General features: G+C 43.0%; 1 protein-coding gene across 1 annotated transcript; it reads left to right on the top strand.

The window, feature by feature from the left end:
• The first annotated feature begins 5709 nt into the window (after window positions 1-5709).
• LOC135549002 (cysteine-rich, acidic integral membrane protein-like) lies at window positions 5710-7815 on the top strand. Its single transcript, XM_064979074.1, has one exon. It carries the CDS (start codon window positions 5710-5712, stop codon window positions 7813-7815), a length of 2106 nt encoding a protein of 701 aa, XP_064835146.1.
• The last annotated feature ends 12489 nt before the right edge of the window (window positions 7816-20304 follow it).

Here is a 20304-nt window from a genome sequence, read left to right as displayed (position 1 = left end):
CACTGCGTTCATCCACCTCTGGCCTGCTCGCCTCCCTACCACTGATGAAGTACAGTTCCCGCTCAGCCCAGTCTAAACTGTTCGCTGCTCTGGCCCCCCAATGGTGGAACAAACTCCCTCACGACGCCAGGACAGCGGAGTCAATCACCACCTTCCGGAGACACCTGAAACCCCACCTCTTCAAGGAATACCTAGGATAGGATAAAGCAATCCTTCTCACCCCCCCTTAAATGATTTAGATGCACTATTGTAAAGTGGCTGTTCCACTGATGTCAGAAGGTGAATTCACCAATTTGTAAGTCGCTCTGGATAAGAGCGTCTGCTAAATGACTTAAATGTAAATGTAATATAGATACTTTTGAACCTGTTTCCTCCAACATCTTCACAAGGTCCTTTGCTGTTGTTCTGGGATTGATTTGCACTTTTGCACCAAAGTACGTTCATCTCTAGGAGACAGAACGCGTCTCCTTCCTGAGCGGTATGACGGCTGTGTTGTCCCATGGTGTTTATACCTGCGTACTATTGTTTGTACAGATGAACGTGGTACCTTCAGGCATTTGGAAAGTTCTCCCAAGGATGAACCAGACATGTGGAGGTCTACAATTTTTTTTCTGAGATCTTTGCTGATTTCTTTTGATTTTCCCATGATGTCAAGCAAAAGGGCACTGAGTTTGAAGGTAGGCCTTGAAATACATCCACAGGTACACCTCCAATTGACTCAAATTATGCCAATTAGCCTATCAGAATCTTCTAAAGCCATGACATAATTTCCTGGAATTTTCCAAGCTGTTTAAAGGCACAGTTTACTGAATGTAAACTTCTGACCCACTGGAATTGTAAAAATAAATGTTTAAATGTTTAAATGTATGTAAACTTTCGACTTCAACTAGGGTGATAATACCGTATATATATATATATATATATATATATATATATATATATATATATATATATATATATATATATATATGTGTATGTTTTCCTGAAGCCACAGACTCTGGCCAAACTCATGTATCCATAATGAATTCAATGCTGCTAAGCGTAATAAGGCATTTTTTCATTCAATTTGTATTTAATTCTAAGTAAGTCACAGCCTAAAGTTTAATTGTAATACCGTAATTGCGGAATCTACGTCCCTACCAGCTGAGTGTCGCTCTCCCAAGTGCTTCACAATGTATTTCTTTGTATATATATATATATGCTATAGCCTTGAAATTATGAAATAATATTTGCCTATAAATAATTCACTTAAAGCGATGAGTGCTTCTTTCAGTCACCTTTTCATGTTTATTAAAATTATTTTAATTCAAATCATATGGTTTTGTTTCAATACTTCAAAACCAAATGGTAGGTCTAGGTAGTCACAAAAAAACAGATGGTTAAACTGTGTTTTTAATTAATTGAGCGAATTCGGTGTTGGAAAGGATGTGGAGCGAAGGGCAAGGAACTCTCCATGAGCGATGAGAGTGATTTCCGACTGCTCAACTCAGCTCGCATACTCTGGTGTGTGTGTGAGTGTGTGTGTGCCTGTGCGAGTGTGTGTGGTGTGAATAATTAAGCTCCTCTGCAACGTAGACCCTCTCTCAGTAATGAGGAGACGCTTGCGAGGACAAGGTCAGAACTTAATTCGTCATCGTTAGCCACTAAGTGCAGATGGTGAAAAGGTGCGAAATGGGACCCTATTCCCTTTATAGACTCTATAGGCTCTGGTCTAGTAGTGCACCATATAGGGCCCTGGTCTAAAGTAGTGCACCATATAGGGCCCTGGTCTAAAGTAGTGCACCATATAGGGCCCTGGTCTAAAGTAGTGCACCATATAGGGCCCTGGTCTAAAGTAGTGCACCATATAGGGCCCTGGTCTAAAGTAGTGCACCATATAGGGCTCCGGTCTAAAGCAGTGCACCATATAGGACACTGGTCAAAAGTAGTGCACCATATAGGGCCCTGGTCTAAAGTAGTGCACCATATTGGGCCCTGGTCTAAAATAGTGCACCATATTGGGCCCTGGTCAAAAGCAGTGCACTGATCTCCTACAGTACCAGCCCTCCCTGTTACTGCATCTAGTCTAGTGCACTGAAACGGGAAAAGGGTGCCATTTGGAATGCATTGGATATTATCAGGCATCAGTGGCTAACCTTTTAATGACTATATCTCCTACAGTACCAGCCCTCCCTGGTACTACATCTAGTGTTATAGTCAGTACCAGCCCTCCCTGGTAGTACATCTAGTCTTATAGTCAGTACCAGCTCTCCCTGGTACTACATCTAGTCTTGTAGTACATCTATTATTACAGTCAGTACCAGCCCTCCCTGGTAGTACATCTAGTGTTATAGTCAGTACCAGCCCTCCATGGTACTACATCTAGTCTCACAGTCAGTACCAGCCCTCCCTGGTACTACATCTAGTCTCACAGTCAGTACCAGCCCTCCCTGGTACTACATCTAGTCTCACAGTCAGTACCAGCCCTCCCTGGTACTACATCTAGTCTCACAGTCAGTACCAGCCCTCCCTGGTACTACATCTAGTCTCACAGTCAGTACCAGCCCTCCCTGGTAGTACATCTAGTGTTATAGTCAGTACCAGCCCTCCCTGGTACTACGTCTAGTCTCACAGTCAGTACCAGCCCTCCCTGGTACTACATCTAGTCTCACAGTCAGTACCAGCCCTCCCTGGTACTACATCTAGTCTCACAGTCAGTACCAGCCCTCCCTGGTACTACATCTAGTCTCACAGTCAGTACCAGCCCTCCCTGGTACTACATCTAGTCTCACAGTCGGTACCAGCCCTCCCTGGTACTACATCTAGTCTTATAGTCACTACCTGCCCTCCCTGGTACTACATCTAGTCTCACAGTCAGTACCAGCCCTCCCTGGTACTACATCTAGTGTTATAGTCAGTACCAGCCCTCCCTGGTACTACATCTAGTGTTATAGTCAGTACCAGCCCTCCATGGTAGTACATCTAGTCTTATAGTCAGTACCAGCCCTCCCTGGTACTACATCTAGTCTTGTAGTACATCTATTATTACAGTCAGTACCAGCCCTCCCTGGTAGTACATCTAGTGTTATAGTCAGTACCAGCCCTCCCTGGTACTACATCTAGTCTTGTAGTACATCTATTATTACAGTCAGTACCAGCCCTCCCTGGTAGTACCTCTAGTGTTATAGTACATCTAGTCTCACAGTCAGTACCAGCCCTCCCTGGTAGTACATCTAGTCTCACAGTCAGTACCAGCCCTCCCTGGTACTACATCTAGTCTCACAGTCAGTACCAGCCCTCCCTGGTACTACATCTAGTCTCACAGTCGGTACCAGCCCTCCCTGGTACTACATCTAGTCTTATAGTCACTACCTGCCCTCCCTGGTACTACATCTAGTCTCACAGTCAGTACCAGCCCTCCCTGGTACTACATCTAGTGTTATAGTCAGTACCAGCCCTCCATGGTATTGCATCTAGTCTCACAGTCAGTACCAGCCCTCCCTGGTACTACATCTATTATTACAGTCAGTACCAGCCCTCCCTGGTAGTACATCTAGTGTTATAGTCAGTACCAGCCCTCCCTGGTACTACATCTAGTCTCACAGTCAGTACCAGCCCTCCCTGGTACTACATCTAGTCTCACAGTCAGTACCAGCCCTCCCTGGTACTACATCAAGTCTCACAGTCAGTACCAGCCCTCCCTGGTACTACATCTAGTCTCACAGTCAGTACCAGCCCTCCCTGGTACTACATCTAGTCTCACAGTCAGTACCAGCCCTCCCTGGTACTACATCTAGTCTCACAGTCAGTACCAGCCCTCCCTGGTACTACATCTAGTCTCACAGTCAGTACCAGCCCTCCCTGGTACTACATCTAGTCTCACAGTCAGTACCAGCCCTCCCTGGTACTACATCTAGTCTCACAGTCAGTACCAGCCCTCCCTGGTACTACATCTAGTCTCACAGTCAGTACCAGCCCTCCCTGGTACTACATCTAGTCTCACAGTCAGTACCAGCCCTCCCTGGTACTACATCTAGTCTTATAGTCAGTACCTGCCCTCCCTGGTACTACATCTAGTCTCACAGTCAGTACCAGCCCTCCCTGGTACTACATCTAGTCTCACAGTCAGTACCAGCCCTCCCTGGTACTACATCTAGTGTTATAGTCAGTACCAGCCCTCCCTGGTACTACATCTAGTCTCACAGTCAGTACCAGCCCTCCCTGGTACTACATCTAGTGTTATAGTCAGTACCTGCCCTCCCTGGTACTACATCTAGTCTCACAGTCAGTACCAGCCCTCCCTGGTACTACATCTAGTGTTATAGTCAGTACCAGCCCTCCCTGGTACTACATCTAGTCTCACAGTCAGTACCAGCCCTCCCTGGTAGTACATCTAGTGTTATAGTCAGTACCAGCCCTCCCTGGTACTACGTCTAGTCTCACAGTCAGTACCAGCCCTCCCTGGTACTACATCTAGTCTCACAGTCAGTACCAGCCCTCCCTGGTACTACGTCTAGTCTCACAGTCAGTACCAGCCCTCCCTGGTACTACATCTAGTCTCACAGTCAGTACCAGCCCTCCCTGGTACTACATCTAGTCTCACAGTCAGTACCAGCCCTCCCTGGTACTACATCTAGTCTCACAGTCAGTACCAGCCCTCCCTGGTACTACATCTAGTCTCACAGTCAGTACCAGCCCTCCCTGGTACTACATCTAGTCTCACAGTCAGTACCAGCCCTCCCTGGTACTACATCTAGTCTCACAGTCAGTACCAGCCCTCCCTGGTACTACATCTAGTCTCACAGTCAGTACCAGCCCTCCCTGGTACTACATCTAGTCTCACAGTCAGTACCAGCCCTCCCTGGTACTACATCTAGTCTCACAGTCAGTACCAGCCCTCCCTGGTACTACATCTAGTCTCACAGTCAGTACCAGCCCTCCCTGGTACTACATCTAGTCTCACAGTCAGTACCAGCCCTCCCTGGTACTACATCTAGTCTCACAGTCAGTACCAGCCCTCCCTGGTACTACGTCTAGTCTCACAGTCAGTACCAGCCCTCCCTGGTACTATGTCTAGTCTCACAGTCAGTACCAGCCCTCCCTGGTACTACATCTAGTCTCACAGTCAGTACCAGCCCTCCCTGGTACTACATCTAGTCTCACAGTCAGTACCAGCCCTCCCTGGTACTACATCTAGTCTCACAGTCAGTACCAGCCCTCCCTGGTACTACATCTAGTCTCACAGTCAGTACCAGCCCTCCCTGGTACTACATCTAGTCTCACAGTCAGTACCAGCCCTCCATGGTACTACATCTAGTCTTATAGTCAGTACCAGCCCTCCCTGGTACTACATCTAGTCTTGTAGTACATCTATTATTACAGTCAGTACCAGCCCTCCCTGGTAGTACATCTAGTCTTGTAGTACATCTATTATTACAGTCAGTACCAGCCCTCCCTGGTACTACATCTAGTCTTGTAGTACATCTATTATTACAGTCAGTACCAGCCCTCCCTGGTAGTACATCTAGTCTTGTAGTACATCTATTATTACAGTCAGTACCAGCCCTCCCTGGTAGTACATCTAGTCTTGTAGTACATCTATTATTACAGTCAGTACCAGCCCTCCCTGGTACTAGATCTAGTCTTGTAGTACATCTATTATTACAGTCAGTACCAGCCCTCCCTGGTAGTACATCTAGTGTTTAATGAGGACAGTTTAATGAGGACAGTATGGCTCCTACTGAAGGACAGTTTAATGAGGACAGTATGGCTCCTACTGAAGGACAGTGTAATGAGGACAGTATGGCTCCAACTGAAGGACAGTTTAATGAGGACAGTATGGCTCCAACTGAAGGACAGTTTAATGAGGACAGTATGGCTCCTACTGAAGGACAGTTTAACGAGGACAGTATGGCTCCTACTGAAGGACAGTGTAATGAGGACAGTATGGCTCCTACTGAAGGACAGTTTAACGAGGACAGTATGGCTCCTACTGAAGGACAGTTTAATGAGGACAGTATGGCTCCTACTGAAGGACAGTTTAACGAGGACAGTAAGGTTCCTACTGAAGGACAGTTTAACGAGGACAGTATGGCTCCTACTGAAGGACAGTGTAATGAGGACAGTATGGCTCCAACTGAAGGACAGTTTAATGAGGACAGTATGGCTCCTACTGAAGGACAGTTTAATGAGGACAGTATGGCTCCTACTGAAGGACAGTTTAATGAGGACAGTATGGCTCCTACTGAAGGACAGTGTAATGAGGACAGTATGGCTCCAACTGAAGGACAGTTTAATGAGGACAGTATGGCTCCTACTGAAGGACAGTTTAATGAGGACAGTATGGCTCCTACTGAAGGACAGTGTAATGAGGACAGTATGGCTCCAACTGAAGGACAGTGTAATGAGGACAGTATGGCTCCTACTGAAGGACAGTTTAATGAGGACAGTAAGACTCCTACTGAAGGACAGTTTAATGAGGACAGTATGGCTCCTACTGAAGGACAGTTTAATGAGGACAGTATGGCTCCTACTGAAGGACAGTTTAATGAGGACAGTATGGCTCCTACTGAAGGACAGTTTAATGAGGACAGTAAGACTCCTACTGAAGGACAGTTTAATGAGGACAGTATGGCTCCTACTGAAGGACAGTTTAATGAGGACAGTAAGACTCCTACTGAAGGACAGTTTAATGAGGACAGTATGGCTCCTACTGAAGGACAGTTTAATGACAGTATGGCTCCTACTGAAGGACAGTTTAATGAGGACAGTATGGCTCCTACTGAAGGACAGTTTAATGAGGACAGTAAGACTCCTACTGAAGGACAGTTTAATGAGGACAGTATGGCTCCTACTGAAGGACAGTTTAATGAGGACAGTAAGACTCCTACTGAAGGACAGTTTAATGAGGACAGTATGGCTCCTACTGAAGGACAGTTTAATGAGGACAGTATGGCTCCTACTGAAGGACAGTTTAATGAGGACAGTAAGACTCCTACTGAAGGACAGTTTAATGAGGACAGTATGGCTCCTACTGAAGGACAGTTTAATGAGGACAGTAAGACTCCTACTGAAGGACAGTTTAATGAGGACAGTATGGCTCCTACTGAAGGACAGTTTAATGAGGACAGTAAGACTCCTACTGAAGGACAGTGTAATGAGGACAGTATGGCTCCTACTGAAGGACAGTTTAATGAGGACAGTAAGACTCCTACTGAAGGACAGTTTAATGAGGACAGTATGGCTCCTACTGAAGGACAGTTTAATGACAGTATGGCTCCTACTGAAGGACAGTTTAATGAGGACAGTATGGCTCCTACTGAAGGACAGTTTAATGAGGACAGTAAGACTCCTACTGAAGGACAGTGTAATGAGGACAGTATGGCTCCTACTGAAGGACAGTTTAATGAGGACAGTAAGACTCCTACTGAAGGACAGTTTAATGAGGACAGTATGGCTCCTACTGAAGGACAGTGTAATGAGGACAGTATGGCTCCTACTGAAGGACAGTTTAATGAGGACAGTATGGCTCCTACTGAAGGACAGTTTAATGAGGACAGTATGGCTCCTACTGAAGGACAGTTTAATGAGGACAGTATGGCTCCTACTGAAGGACAGTTTAATGAGGACAGTATGGCTCCTACTGAAGGACAGTTTAATGAGGACAGTAAGACTCCTACTGAAGGACAGTTTAATGAGGACAGTATGGCTCCTTCTTGCGCTAATGTATATTCCTCCCAATGCCACACTTTCAACCTTCAATTCCATAATGGTTTTGCTTTGTATTTCCTACTGGCCTTTTCTACCAGTCTGCCGTTGAACACGAGTCTCTTCTGATTGGTCTGATTGTTACCGTAGTCTAAAAGCAGGAGCATTGGCCTCTATCTGTGCTGGTGTTTACTCCTTCTGTCGACTAATGGCTACACAGACTGCACCCTATGGTCAATATAGTTCTGTATGTCCTATATTGACCTAGCCTACCAATCCTCTCACTACTGAACTTGTCTCTTCAAGTTTCTCTCATTCTTACAAAAGCTTCAGGATAGTAATTACTACGGGTATATACTGAAACTCCTCCTAAGGCGTCTTTAGGAATGTGTTGCTTGTCTCTTTTGGGGCCTGTAGGAATGTGTTGCTTGTCTCTTTTGGGGTCTGTAGGAATGTGTTGCTTGTCTCTTTTGGGGCCTGTAGGAATGTGTTGCTTGTCTCTTTTGGGGTCTGTAGGAATGTGTTGCTTGTCTCTTTTGGGGTCTGTAGGAATGTGTTGCTTGTCTCTTTTGGGGTCTGTAGGAATATGTGTTGCTTGTCTCTTTTGGAGTCTGTAGGAATGTGTTGCTTGTCTCTTTTGGGGTCTGTAGGAATATGTGTTGTTTGTCTCTTTTGGGGTCTGTAGGAATATGTGTTGCTTGTCTCTTTTGGGGTCTGTAGGAATGCATTGCTTGTCTCTTTTGGGGTCTGTAGGAATGTGTTGCTTGTCTCTTTTGGGGTCTGTAGGAATATGTGTTGCTTGTCTCTTTTGGGGTCTGTAGGAATATGTGTTGCTTGTCTCTTTTGGGGTCTGTAGGAATATGTGTTGCTTGTCTCTTTTGGGGTCTGTAGGAATATGTGTTACTTGTCTCTTTTGGGGTCTGTAGGAATGCATTGCTTGTCTCTTTTGGGGTCTGTAGGAATGTGTTGCTTATCTAGGATGGTGTCTGTAGGAATGTGTTGCTTGTTTCTTTTGGGTTCTGTAGGAATGTGTTGCTTGTCTCTTTAGTGTTCTGTAGGAATGTGTTGCTTGTCTCTTTTGGGGTCTTTAGGAATGTGTTGCTTGTCTCTTTTGGCGTCTGTAGGAATGTGTTGCTTGTCTCTTTTGGGGCCTGTAGGAATGTGTTGCTTGTCTCTTTTGGCGTCTGTAGGAATGTGTTGCTTATCTAGGATGGCGTCTGTAGGAATGTGTTGCTTGTCTCTTTTGGCGTCTGTAGGAATGTGTTGCTTGTCTCTTTTGGGTTCTGTAGGAATGTGTTGCTTATTTTGTTGGAAAACCAGGTCTCTCATTCTCTCAAGCAATTAGTTGTCCCCACAGGAGCCAGACTGTTATGTGTTTAACAAATGTCTATCCTCAGTGGCTGTTAGTGTCGTATCAGTACCCTGGTGATTGCAGCTAATGAAGACAATAAGTCCAGGCTAACAGGAGTCATTTGCAGCTATCATAATGCAGTGGATGATACAGAGGCTGCAGACTTCATCTCTGGGGTCTAGACAAATAAACAAGGTTACATTTGATGAGTGTTGTTTTCTTGTTTTCTATCTCTCTTTGGTGCAAATGTGCCTGGTTTTTGGTTTGAAGCCTGACAATGAAAAACAACAGTTATAGATCGTAAAAGAGAGAGAAAGTAAAAAAGAGAGAAGAGAGTGAGAGAGACAAAGTGAAAGAGAGAGAAGAGAGTGAGAGAGAAGTCAAAGAGAGAGAAGAGTGAGAGAGAGAAAGTGACAGAAAGAAGAAGAGTGAGAGAGAGATGAAGAGAGTGAGAGAGAGAGAAAGTGAAAGAGAGAGGAGAGAGAGAGAAAGTGACAGAAAGAAGAAGAGAGTGAGAGATAGAAAGTGAAAGAGAGAGATGAAGAGAGTGAGAGAGAGAGAAAGTGAAAGAGAGAGAAGAGAGAGAGAGAAAGTGACAGAAAAAAGAAGAGAGTGAGAGAGAGAAAGTGAAAGAGAGAGAAGAGTGAGAGAAAGTAAAAGAGAGAGAAGAGAGTGAGAGAGAAAGTGAAAGAGAGAGAAGAGAAGAGATGAGAAAGAGAAGAAGTTTGATTGTCAAGCCAGGTCACACGCGATACAATTCAGTATTTGACGTCCATTCATGTCTGAAGACATCGGGAGATGATGTGGAAACCGGCCACTAGGGGGCAACAGTCAGCACTGTTACCGTTTTAGTTTTTGCTAGAACGTTGTGGACGGGGATGGTCGGATGAACAGAAGCATCTGACCTTAAACACTTTGGAAGTGGACATTTGGAACAATTTGACGTGTGAGAAACATGGATGAACGTATAATTGTGACTTGAGACTGAGAGAGCTGGTAGTAATTTTCAGTGTTCCAGAAAGTTATCCTCTCTAATTAGTGTTGCTAGGTGTTGCTAGGTGTTGCTAGGTACTTTAATACAACAGGATATACTATGTATAAAGGATGAAAGATGAGACAGACAGAGAAATGATTAGCTTTCTTAAACATTGTTTACACATAAAGCAGTCCTTTGATAATGGATAGGGGTGTTTTTAATGGCGTAGATCAAAGGAAATCACATACTCAGTGGTCCACTGTTTAACCTGACTGTATTAAATAAATCACATCCCCAGTGTTTAACCTGACTGTATTAAATAAATCACATCCCCAGTGTTTAACCTGACTGTATTAAATACATCACATCCTCAGTGGTCCACTGTTTAACCTGACTGTATTAAATACATCACATCCCCAGTGGTCCACTGTTTAAAATGACTGTATTAAATAAATCACATCCCCAGTGTTTAACTTGACTGTATTAAATACATCACATCCTCAGTGGTCCACTGTTTAACCTGACTGTATTAAATACATCACATCCCCAGTGGTCCACTGTTTAAAATGACTGTATTAAATACATCACATCCTCAGTGTTTAACCTGACTGTATTAAATAAATCACATCCTCAGTGGTCCACTGTTTAACCTGACTGTATTAAATACATCACATCCTCAGTGGTCCACTGTTTAACCTGACTGTATTAAATACATCACATCCTCAGTGGTCCACTGTTTAACCTGACTGTATTAAATACATCACATCCTCAGTGGTCCACTGTTTAACCTGACTGTATTAAATACATCACATCCTCAGTGGTCCACTGTTTAACCTGACTGTATTAAATACATCACATCCTCAGTGGTCCACTGTTTAACCTGACTGTATTAAATAAATCACATCCCCAGTGGTCCACTGTTTAACTTGACTGTATTAAATAAATCACATCCCCACTGTTTAACCTGACCGTATTAAATAAATCATTAACAAAACACAGTGAAAGTAGAGGCCTCGGGCTTCATCCCTGCAGAGAGACAAGAAAATATCAGACTTCTGTGTGTGTGTGTGTGTGTGTGTGTGTGTGTGTGTGTGTGTGTGTGTGTGTGTGTGTGTGTGTGTGTGTGTATGTCAGCCTGTGTGTATGTGTGTGTGTCAGCCTGTGTGTGTGTGTGTGTGTGTCAGCCTTTGTGTGTGTGTGTGTGTGTGTGTGTGTGTATGTCAGCCTGTGTGTATGTGTGTGTGTCAGCCTGTGTGTGTGTGTGTGTCAGCCTGTGTGTGTGTGTGTGTGTGTCAGCCTGTGTGTGTGTGTGTGTGTGCCAGCCTGTGTGTATGTGTGTGTGTCAGCCTGTGTGTGTGTGCCAGCCTGTGTGTGTGTGTGTGTGTCAGCCTGTGTGTGTCAACCTGTGTGTGTGTGTGCCAGCCTGTGGGTGTGTGTGTGTCAGCATGTGTGTGTGTGTAAGCCTGTGTGTGTATGTGTGTGTGTGTGTCAGCCTGTGTGTGTGTGTGTGTGTGTGTCAGCCTGTGTGTGTGTGTGTGTGTGTGTGTCAGCCTGTGTGTGTGTGTGTGTCAGCCTGTGTGTGTGTGTGTGTGTCAGCCTGTGTGTGTATGTGTGTGTGTGTGTGTGTCAGCCTGTGTGTGTGTGTGTGTGTGTCAGCCTGTGTGTGTGTGTGTGTCAGCCTGTGTGTGTATGTGTGTGTGTGTGTGTCAGCCTGTGTGTGTGTATGTGTGTGTGTGTCAGCCTGTGTGTGTGTGTGTCAGCCTGTGTATGTGTGTGTGTCAGCCTGTGTGTGTGTGTGTGTCAGCCTGTGTGTGTGTGTGTCAGCCTGTGTGTGTGTGTGTGTGTGTCAGCCTGTGTGTGTGTGTGTGTGTGTGTGTGTGTGTGTCAGCCTGTGTGTGTGTGTGTGTGTCAGCCTGTGTGTGTGTGTGTATCAGCCTGTGTGTGTGTGTGTGTGTCAGCCTGTGTGTGTATGTGTGTATCAGCCTGTGTGTGTGTGTGCCAGCCTGTGTGTGTGTGTGTGTGTATCAGCCTGTGTGTGTGTGTGCCAGCCTGTGTGTGTGTGTATAAGACTGCTCATAGTGTTAATTAGTTGTTCTATAGTTTCTGTGGTGTGTTATGCCTCTCTGTCAATATAAATACTTCATGTTAACATTAACATTACGGTGATGAGAGTCAAGTGGTGTTTTACGGAGGTGGGGAGGGGGGAGGGGGGAGGGGGGGGGGGGGGGGAGGGGGGAGAGCGACACAACATGGTAGCAGAACAACATGACAACAACACATAGCGACACAACATGGTAGCAGAACAACATGACAACAACACATAGCGGCACAACGTGGCAGCAGAACAACACATAGCGACACAACGTGGCAGCAGAACAACATGACAACAACACATAGCGACACAACATGGTAGCAGAACAACACATAGCGACACAACATGGTAGCAGAACAACACATAGTGACACAACGTGGTAGCAGAACAACACATAGCGACACAACATGGTAGCAGAACAACATGACAACACACAGCGACACAACGTGGTAGCAGAACAATATGACAACAACACATAACGACACAACATGGTAGCAGAACAATATGATAACAACACATAGCGACACAACATGGTAGCAGAACAACATGACAACAACACATAGCGACACAACATGGTAGCAGAACAACATGACAACAACACATAGCGACACAACGTGGCAGCAGAACAACACATAGCGACACAACATGGTAGCAGAACAACATGACAACAACACACAGCGACACAACGTGGTAGCAGAACAACACATAGCGACACAACATGGCAGCAGAACAATATGACAACAACACATAGCGACACAACGTGGTAGCAGAACAGTATGACAACAACACATAGTGACACAACGTGGTAGCAGAACAACACATAGCGACACAACGTGGTAGCAGCACAACATGACAACAACACATAGCGACACAACATGGTAGCAGAACAACACATTGCGACACAACGTGGTAGCAGCACAACATGACAACAACACATAGCGACACAACATGGTAGCAGAACAACACATTGCGGCACAACGTGGTAGCAGCATAACATGACAACAACACGGAAGTGACACAATGTGGCTGCAGCACAAGCATGGTATAAACATTGTTAGTTTACAAGACAGGGTTTACTTTTTCTCCTACATAAAATCCCTGTTGAATTGAACAGAAACCCCTGTTAAACAGAAACCCTTATTGAACAGAAACCCCTATTGAACAGAAACCCCTTATTGAACAGAAACCCCTATTGAACAGAAACCCCTATTGAACAGAAACCCCTATTGAACAGAAACCCCTATTGAACAGAAACCCCTTATTGAACAGAAACCCCTTATTGAACAGAAACCCTTATTGAACAGAAACCCCTATTGAACAGAAACCCCTATTGAACAGAAACCCCTTATTGAACAGAAACCCCTTATTGAACAGAAACCCTTATTGAACAGAAACCCCTATTGAACAGAAACACCTATTGAACAGAAACCCCTTATTGAACAGAAACCCCTTATTGAACAGAAACCCCTATTGAACAGAAACCCCTTATTGAACAGAAACCCCTTATTGAACAGAAACCCTTATTGAACAGAAACCCCTATTGAACAGAAACACCTATTGAACAGAAACCCCTTATTGAACAGAAACCCCTTATTGAACAGAAACCCCTATTGAACAGAAACCCCTTATTGAACAGAAACCCTTATTGAACAGAAACCCCTATTGAACAGAAACACCTATTGAACAGAAACCCCTTATTGAACAGAAACCCCTACTGAACAGAAACCCCTATTGAACAGAAACCCCTTATTGAACAGAAACCCCTATTGAACAGAAACCCCTTATTGAACAGAAACCCCTTATTGAACAGAAACCCCTTATTGAACAGAAACCCCTACTGAACAGAAACCCCTATTGAACAGAAACCCCTTATTGAACAGAAACCCCTTATTGAACAGAAACCCTTATTGAACAGAAACCCCTATTGAACAGAAACCCCTATTGAACAGAAACCCCTTATTGAACAGAAACCCCTTATTGAACAGAAACCCTTATTGAACAGAAACCCCTATTGAACAGAAACCCCTGTTAAACAGAAACCCCTTATTGAACAGAAACACCTGTTAAACAGAAACCCCTTATTGAACAGAAACCCCTTATTGAACAGAAACCCTTATTGAACAGAAACCCCTATTGAACAGAAACCCCTATTGAACAGAAACCCCTATTGAACAGAAACCCTTATTGAACAGAAACCCCTTATTGAACAGAAACCCCTATTGAACAGAAACCCCTATTGAACAGAAACCCCTATTGAACAGAAACCCCTATTGAACAGAAACCTTCTTCTTCTTCTTCTTCTCTATTCTCTCACCTTTTTTCTTCTTTTTCTTCTTCTTCTTCTTCTTTTCTCTTTTCTGTCTTCTTTATTCTCACCTTCTTCTTCTTCTTCTTCTTCTTCTTCTTCTTCTTCTTCTTCTTCTTCTTCTCTATTCTCTCTCCTTCTTCCTCCTCTCTACTCTGTCTGTTTCACTGGTCTAACAGGGGCTGTTGAGGGAGGTACGGGAGATAAGACCCAGTCACAGGCGAAAGACTCCCCACAGACTTTAATCTCTCTTTCCATCCTCTTTCTGTCAGTCTGACAGTGTTCTTTCTCCTCTAGTCCTTCTCTCTCTCTCTGTGTGTGTGTGTGTGTGTGTGTGTGTGTGTGTGTGTGTGTGTGTGTGTGTGTGTGTGTGTGTACAGTGAGAGGAGAATCTGGGGACTTACATCCAATTAGGAAGACAGAACCATCTTTACATTCAACCTATATGTGATATTGAGACACGTGTTCACAGACCAAATATAAATGTGATATGGAGCTGCTGCCAGGTAGTGGGGAGATTTTTTACATGGGTTCTCCAGAAAATGTCAGTTCTGCCCGCTTGTATTTCACACCAAGGACCTGGTGGTAGTTTATTTTACAGTAGGAATATCAGAAAGTCATATTTACTCCCTAACTGGTCTCTGGGGTAAATACACGACATGAACAAAAGTATGTGGACACCTGCTTGTCAAACTTCTCATTAGAATATCATGGGCAACAATATGGAGTTTGTCCTCCCTTTGCTGCTATGACAGCCTCCAGTCTTCTGGGAAGGCGGTCCACTAGATGTTGGAACATTGTTGCGGGGACTTGCTTCCATTCAGCCACAAGAGCATTAGTGAGGTCGGGAACTGACATTAGGACGATTAGGCCTGGTTTGCAGTTGGCGTTCCAATTCATCCCAAATGTGTTCGATGAGGTTTGAGGTCAGGGCTCTGTGCAGGCCAGTCAAGTTCTTCCACACCGATGTCGACAAATCATTTCTGTACGGTGCTTCGTGCACGGGGACATTGTCATGCTGAAACAGAAGCAGAAAGGGGCCTTCCTCAAACTGTTGCCACAAAGTTGGGAAGCACAGAATCATCTAGAATGTCATTGAATGCTGTAGCGTTAAGATTTCCCTTCACTGGAAGTAAGGGGCCAGACCGAACCATGAAAAACAGCCCCAGAACATTATTCCTCCAGCAAACTTGTATTTGGTGTTCTTCTGACATTCTGACATCTGCCGAACCCAGATTCACCCGTTGGACTGCCAGATGTTGAAGAATGATTCATCACTCCAGAGAACGCGTTTCCACTTCTCCAGAGTCCAGTGGCGGTGAGATTTACACCACTCCAGCCAACGCTTGACGTTGCGCATGGTGATCTTACGCTTGTGTGCGGCTTCTCGGCCACGGAAACCCATTTCATGAAGCTCCTGACGAACGGTTCTTGTTATGACGTTGCTTCCAGAGGCAGTTTGGAACTTGGTAGTGAGTGTTGCAACAAAGGACAGATGATTTTTACGCACTACGCGCTTCAGCACTCAGCTTTCCCATTCTGTGAGTTTGTGTGGCCTACCACTTCGAGGCTGAGTCGTTGTTGCTCCTAGATGTTTCCACTTTACAATAACAGCACTTACAGTTGACCGGGGCAGCTCTCAGCCCATCCCACCTCAGCCCATCCCATCTATCACCATAGACCTCAGCTCTTTAATCCCGCCCCTCAGCCACTCTCAGCCCATCCCTCCTATCACCATAGACCTCAGCTCTTTAATCCCACCCCCTCAGCCACTCTCAGCCCATCCCACCTATCACCATAGACCTCAGCTCTTCTATCCCACCCCCTCAGCCACTCTCAGCCCATCCCACCTATCACCATAGACCAGCCTCATTTTATTTCCATGTGTCATATATTTTTCAATTGTGCTGTGATGTTATACATTTGAACCTTTCTAATCTTCTAGTATCCACAGATTGTGAGCTAAAGATGAAGACCTTTCCTACGAGTGTTAATATATAATTGATTGACGATATATTCCCTTGCCAGTAGTAACTTGTAGTTACTCTACGTAGATGATTGACAACAAGTCATTTCTAGTTCATATTTCTTTGTTGATAACATTTGAATGAGACGGGTTTTTTTTTAAATGGTGAGTCAACATTTCCTCATACAGAATGGCCATAAAGAATGACAGATCAGCAGCTGTCAGAGACTGACAACTACTCTGTTCCAGCTTAAGGCTACGTTCCAAATGGAACCCATAGGGTCCTGGTCAAAAATTCTGCACTAGGGAGTAGGGTGCCATTTTCTTTCCAGCAACCTTAGATTAATCCAACAGCTGATGCGACGTTCCTCCTTCTACGCCCCCCAGAGAGAATCTCAGAGAGAGTTTTTCCTCTCCTGAATTCTATTAGCAAGGGCCAACCGGCTGCTGACTTCAAAAGGTCAGACTGAATATCCAGTGGGAGGATAATTAGTGAAGATTTTGTGTACTCCAAGGCTTTATTACCACAAACGATCAGTCACATTTACCTCATGTTTAGTGTGTGTGTGTGTGTGTCACTTTATGTTTAGAGCTAGAGTAACATCAGATGGTATCAGTATCAGTATCAGTTAGTATCAGTATCAGTCAGTATCAGTTAGTATCAGTTAGTATCAGTTAGTATCAGTCATTATCAGTTAGTATCAGTCAGTATCAGTCAGTATCAGTCAGTATCAGTCAGTATCAGTTAGTATCAGTTAGTATCAGTCAGTATCAGTCATTATCAGTTAGTATCAGTATCAGTCAGTATCAGTTAGTATCAGTCAGTATCAGTTAGTATCAGTATCAGTTAGTATCAGTTAGTATCAGTCAGTATCAGTCAGTATCAGTCATTATCAGTTAGTAATCAGTATCAGTTAGTATCAGTCAGTATCAGTTAGTATCAGTTAGTATCAGTCAGTATCAGTCAGTATCAGTCAGTATCAGTCAGTATCAGTTAGTATCAGTCAGTATCAGTTAGTATCAGTCAGTAATCAGTCAGTATCAGTTAGTATCAGTATCAGTCAGTATCAGTCAGTATCAGTCAGTATCAGTTAGTATCAGTCAGTATCAGTTAGTATCAGTCAGTATCAGTCATTATCAGTTAGTATCAGTATCAGTCAGTATCAGTTAGTATCAGTCAGTATCAGTTAGTATCAGTATCAGTTAGTATCAGTTAGTATCAGTCAGTATCAGTCAGTATCAGTCATTATCAGTTAGTATCAGTCAGTATCAGTTAGTATCAGTCAGTATCAGTCAGTATCAGTCATTATCAGTTAGTAATCAGTATCAGTTAGTATCAGTTAGTATCAGTCAGTATCAGTTAGTATCAGTCAGTATCAGTTAGTATCAGTCAGTATCAGTTAGTATCAGTATCAGTTAGTATCAGTTAGTATCAGTCAGTATCAGTTAGTATCAGTCAGTATCAGTTAGTATCAGTCAGTATCAGTTAGTATCAGTATCAGTTAGTATCAGTTAGTATCAGTCAGTATCAGTTAGTATCAGTCAGTATCAGTTAGTATCAGTCAGTATCAGTTAGTATCAGTCAGTATCAGTCAGTATCAGTCAGTATCAGTCATTATCAGTTAGTAATCAGTATCAGTTAGTATCAGTTAGTATCAGTCAGTATCAGTTAGTATCAGTCAGTATCAGTTAGTATCAGTCAGTATCAGTTAGTATCAGTATCAGTTAGTATCAGTTAGTATCAGTCAGTATCAGTTAGTATCAGTCAGTATCAGTTAGTATCAGTATCAGTTAGTATCAGTTAGTATCAGTATCAGTCAGTATCAGTCAGTATCAGTCAGTATCAGTTAGTATCAGTTAGTATCAGTATCAGTTAGTATCAGTTAGTATCAGTATCAGTTAGTATCAGTTAGTATCAGTTAGTATCAGTTAGTATCAGTTAGTATCAGTTAGTATCAGTTAGTATCAGTATCAGTTAGTATCAGTTAGTATCAGTATCAGTTAGTATCAGTTAGTATCAGTCAGTATCAGTCAGTATCAGTCAGTATCAGTCATTATCAGTTAGTAATCAGTATCAGTTAGTATCAGTTAGTATCAGTCAGTATCAGTTAGTATCAGTCAGTATCAGTTAGTATCAGTCAGTATCAGTTAGTATCAGTATCAGTTAGTATCAGTTAGTATCAGTCAGTATCAGTTAGTATCAGTCAGTATCAGTTAGTATCAGTATCAGTTAGTATCAGTTAGTATCAGTATCAGTTAGTATCAGTATCAGTCAGTATCAGTTAGTATCAGTATCAGTTAGTATCAGTTAGTATCAGTATCAGTTAGTATCAGTATCAGTCAGTATCAGTTAGTATCAGTATCAGTTAGTATCAGTATCAGTCAGTATCAGTTAGTATCAGTATCAGTTAGTATCAGTTAGTATCAGTATCAGTTAGTATCAGTATCAGTCAGTATCAGTTAGTATCAGTATCAGTTAGTATCAGTATCAGTCAGTATCAGTTAGTATCAGTATCAGTTAGTATCAGTTAGTATCAGTATCAGTTAGTATCAGTATCAGTCAGTATCAGTTAGTATCAGTATCAGTTAGTATCAGTTAGTATCAGTATCAGTTAGTATCAGTATCAGTCAGTATCAGTTAGTATCAGTTAGTATCAGTATCAGTTAGTATCAGTCAGTATCAGTTAGTATCAGTATCAGTTAGTATCAGTCAGTATCAGTTAGTATCAGTTAGTATCAGTCAGTAATCAGTCATTATCAGTTAGTATCAGTATCAGTTAGTATCAGTATCAGTTAGTATCAGTCAGTAATCAGTCATTATCAGTTAGTATCAGTATCAGTTAGTATCAGTCAGTATCAGTCATTATCAGTTAGTATCAGTTAGTATCAGTTAGTATCAGTTAGTATCAGTTAGTATCAGTTAGTATCAGTTAGTATCAGTCAGTATCAGTCAGTATCAGTTAGTATCAGTCAGTATCAGTCAGTATCAGTCAGTATCAGTCAGTATCAGTTAGTATCAGTCAGTATCAGTCAGTATCAGTTAGTATCAGTCAGTATCAGTCATTATCAGTTAGTATCAGTCAGTATCAGTTAGTATCAGTTAGTATCAGTCAGTATCAGTTAGTATCAGTCAGTATCAGTCAGTATCAGTTAGTATCAGTCAGTATCAGTCATTATCAGTTAGTATCAGTCAGTATCAGTCAGTATCAGTCAGTATCAGTCAGTATCAGTTAGTATCAGTTAGTATCAGTCAGTATCAGTTAGTATCAGTCAGTATCAGTCAGTATCAGTTAGTATCAGTCAGTATCAGTCATTATCAGTTAGTATCAGTCAGTATCAGTTAGTATCAGTTAGTATCAGTATCAGTCAGTATCAGTCAGTATCAGTTAGTATCAGTATCAGTCAGTATCAGTCAGTATCAGTTTGTATCAGTATCAGTCAGTATCAGTCAGTATCAGTCAGTATCAGTTAGTATCAGTCAGTATCAGTCATTATCAGTTAGTATCAGTCAGTATCAGTTAGTATCAGTTAGTATCAGTATCAGTCAGTATCAGTCAGTATCAGTTAGTATCAGTATCAGTCAGTATCAGTCAGTATCAGTTTGTATCAGTATCAGTTAGTATCAGTCAGTATCAGTCAGTATCAGTTAGTATCAGTCAGTATCAGTCAGTATCAGTCAGTATCAGTTAGTATCAGTATCAGTCAGTATCAGTCAGTAATCAGTCATTATCAGTTAGTATCAGTATCAGTTAGTATCAGTCAGTATCAGTCATTATCAGTTAGTATCAGTTAGTATCAGTCAGTATCAGTCAGTATCAGTCAGTATCAGTCAGTATCAGTTAGTATCAGTATCAGTGAGTATCAGTCAGTATCAGTTAGTATCAGTTAGTATCAGTCAGTATCAGTCAGTATCAGTTAGTAATCAGTA

The sequence above is a fragment of the Oncorhynchus masou genome, chromosome 12 (genome assembly GCF_036934945.1).
Source record: "Oncorhynchus masou masou isolate Uvic2021 chromosome 12, UVic_Omas_1.1, whole genome shotgun sequence".
Classification (NCBI taxonomy): Eukaryota; Metazoa; Chordata; class Actinopteri; order Salmoniformes; family Salmonidae; genus Oncorhynchus; species Oncorhynchus masou.
The sequence above is the reverse complement of the archived record's forward strand: the minus strand, read 5'-3'. Positions and strand labels throughout refer to the sequence as shown.

Bases quoted from the DNA above. Each gene is read 5' to 3' on its own strand.
- LOC135549002 (XM_064979074.1), top strand. From the start codon at position 5,710: ATGGCTCCTACTGAAGGACAGTTTAATGAGGACAGTATGGCTCCTACT.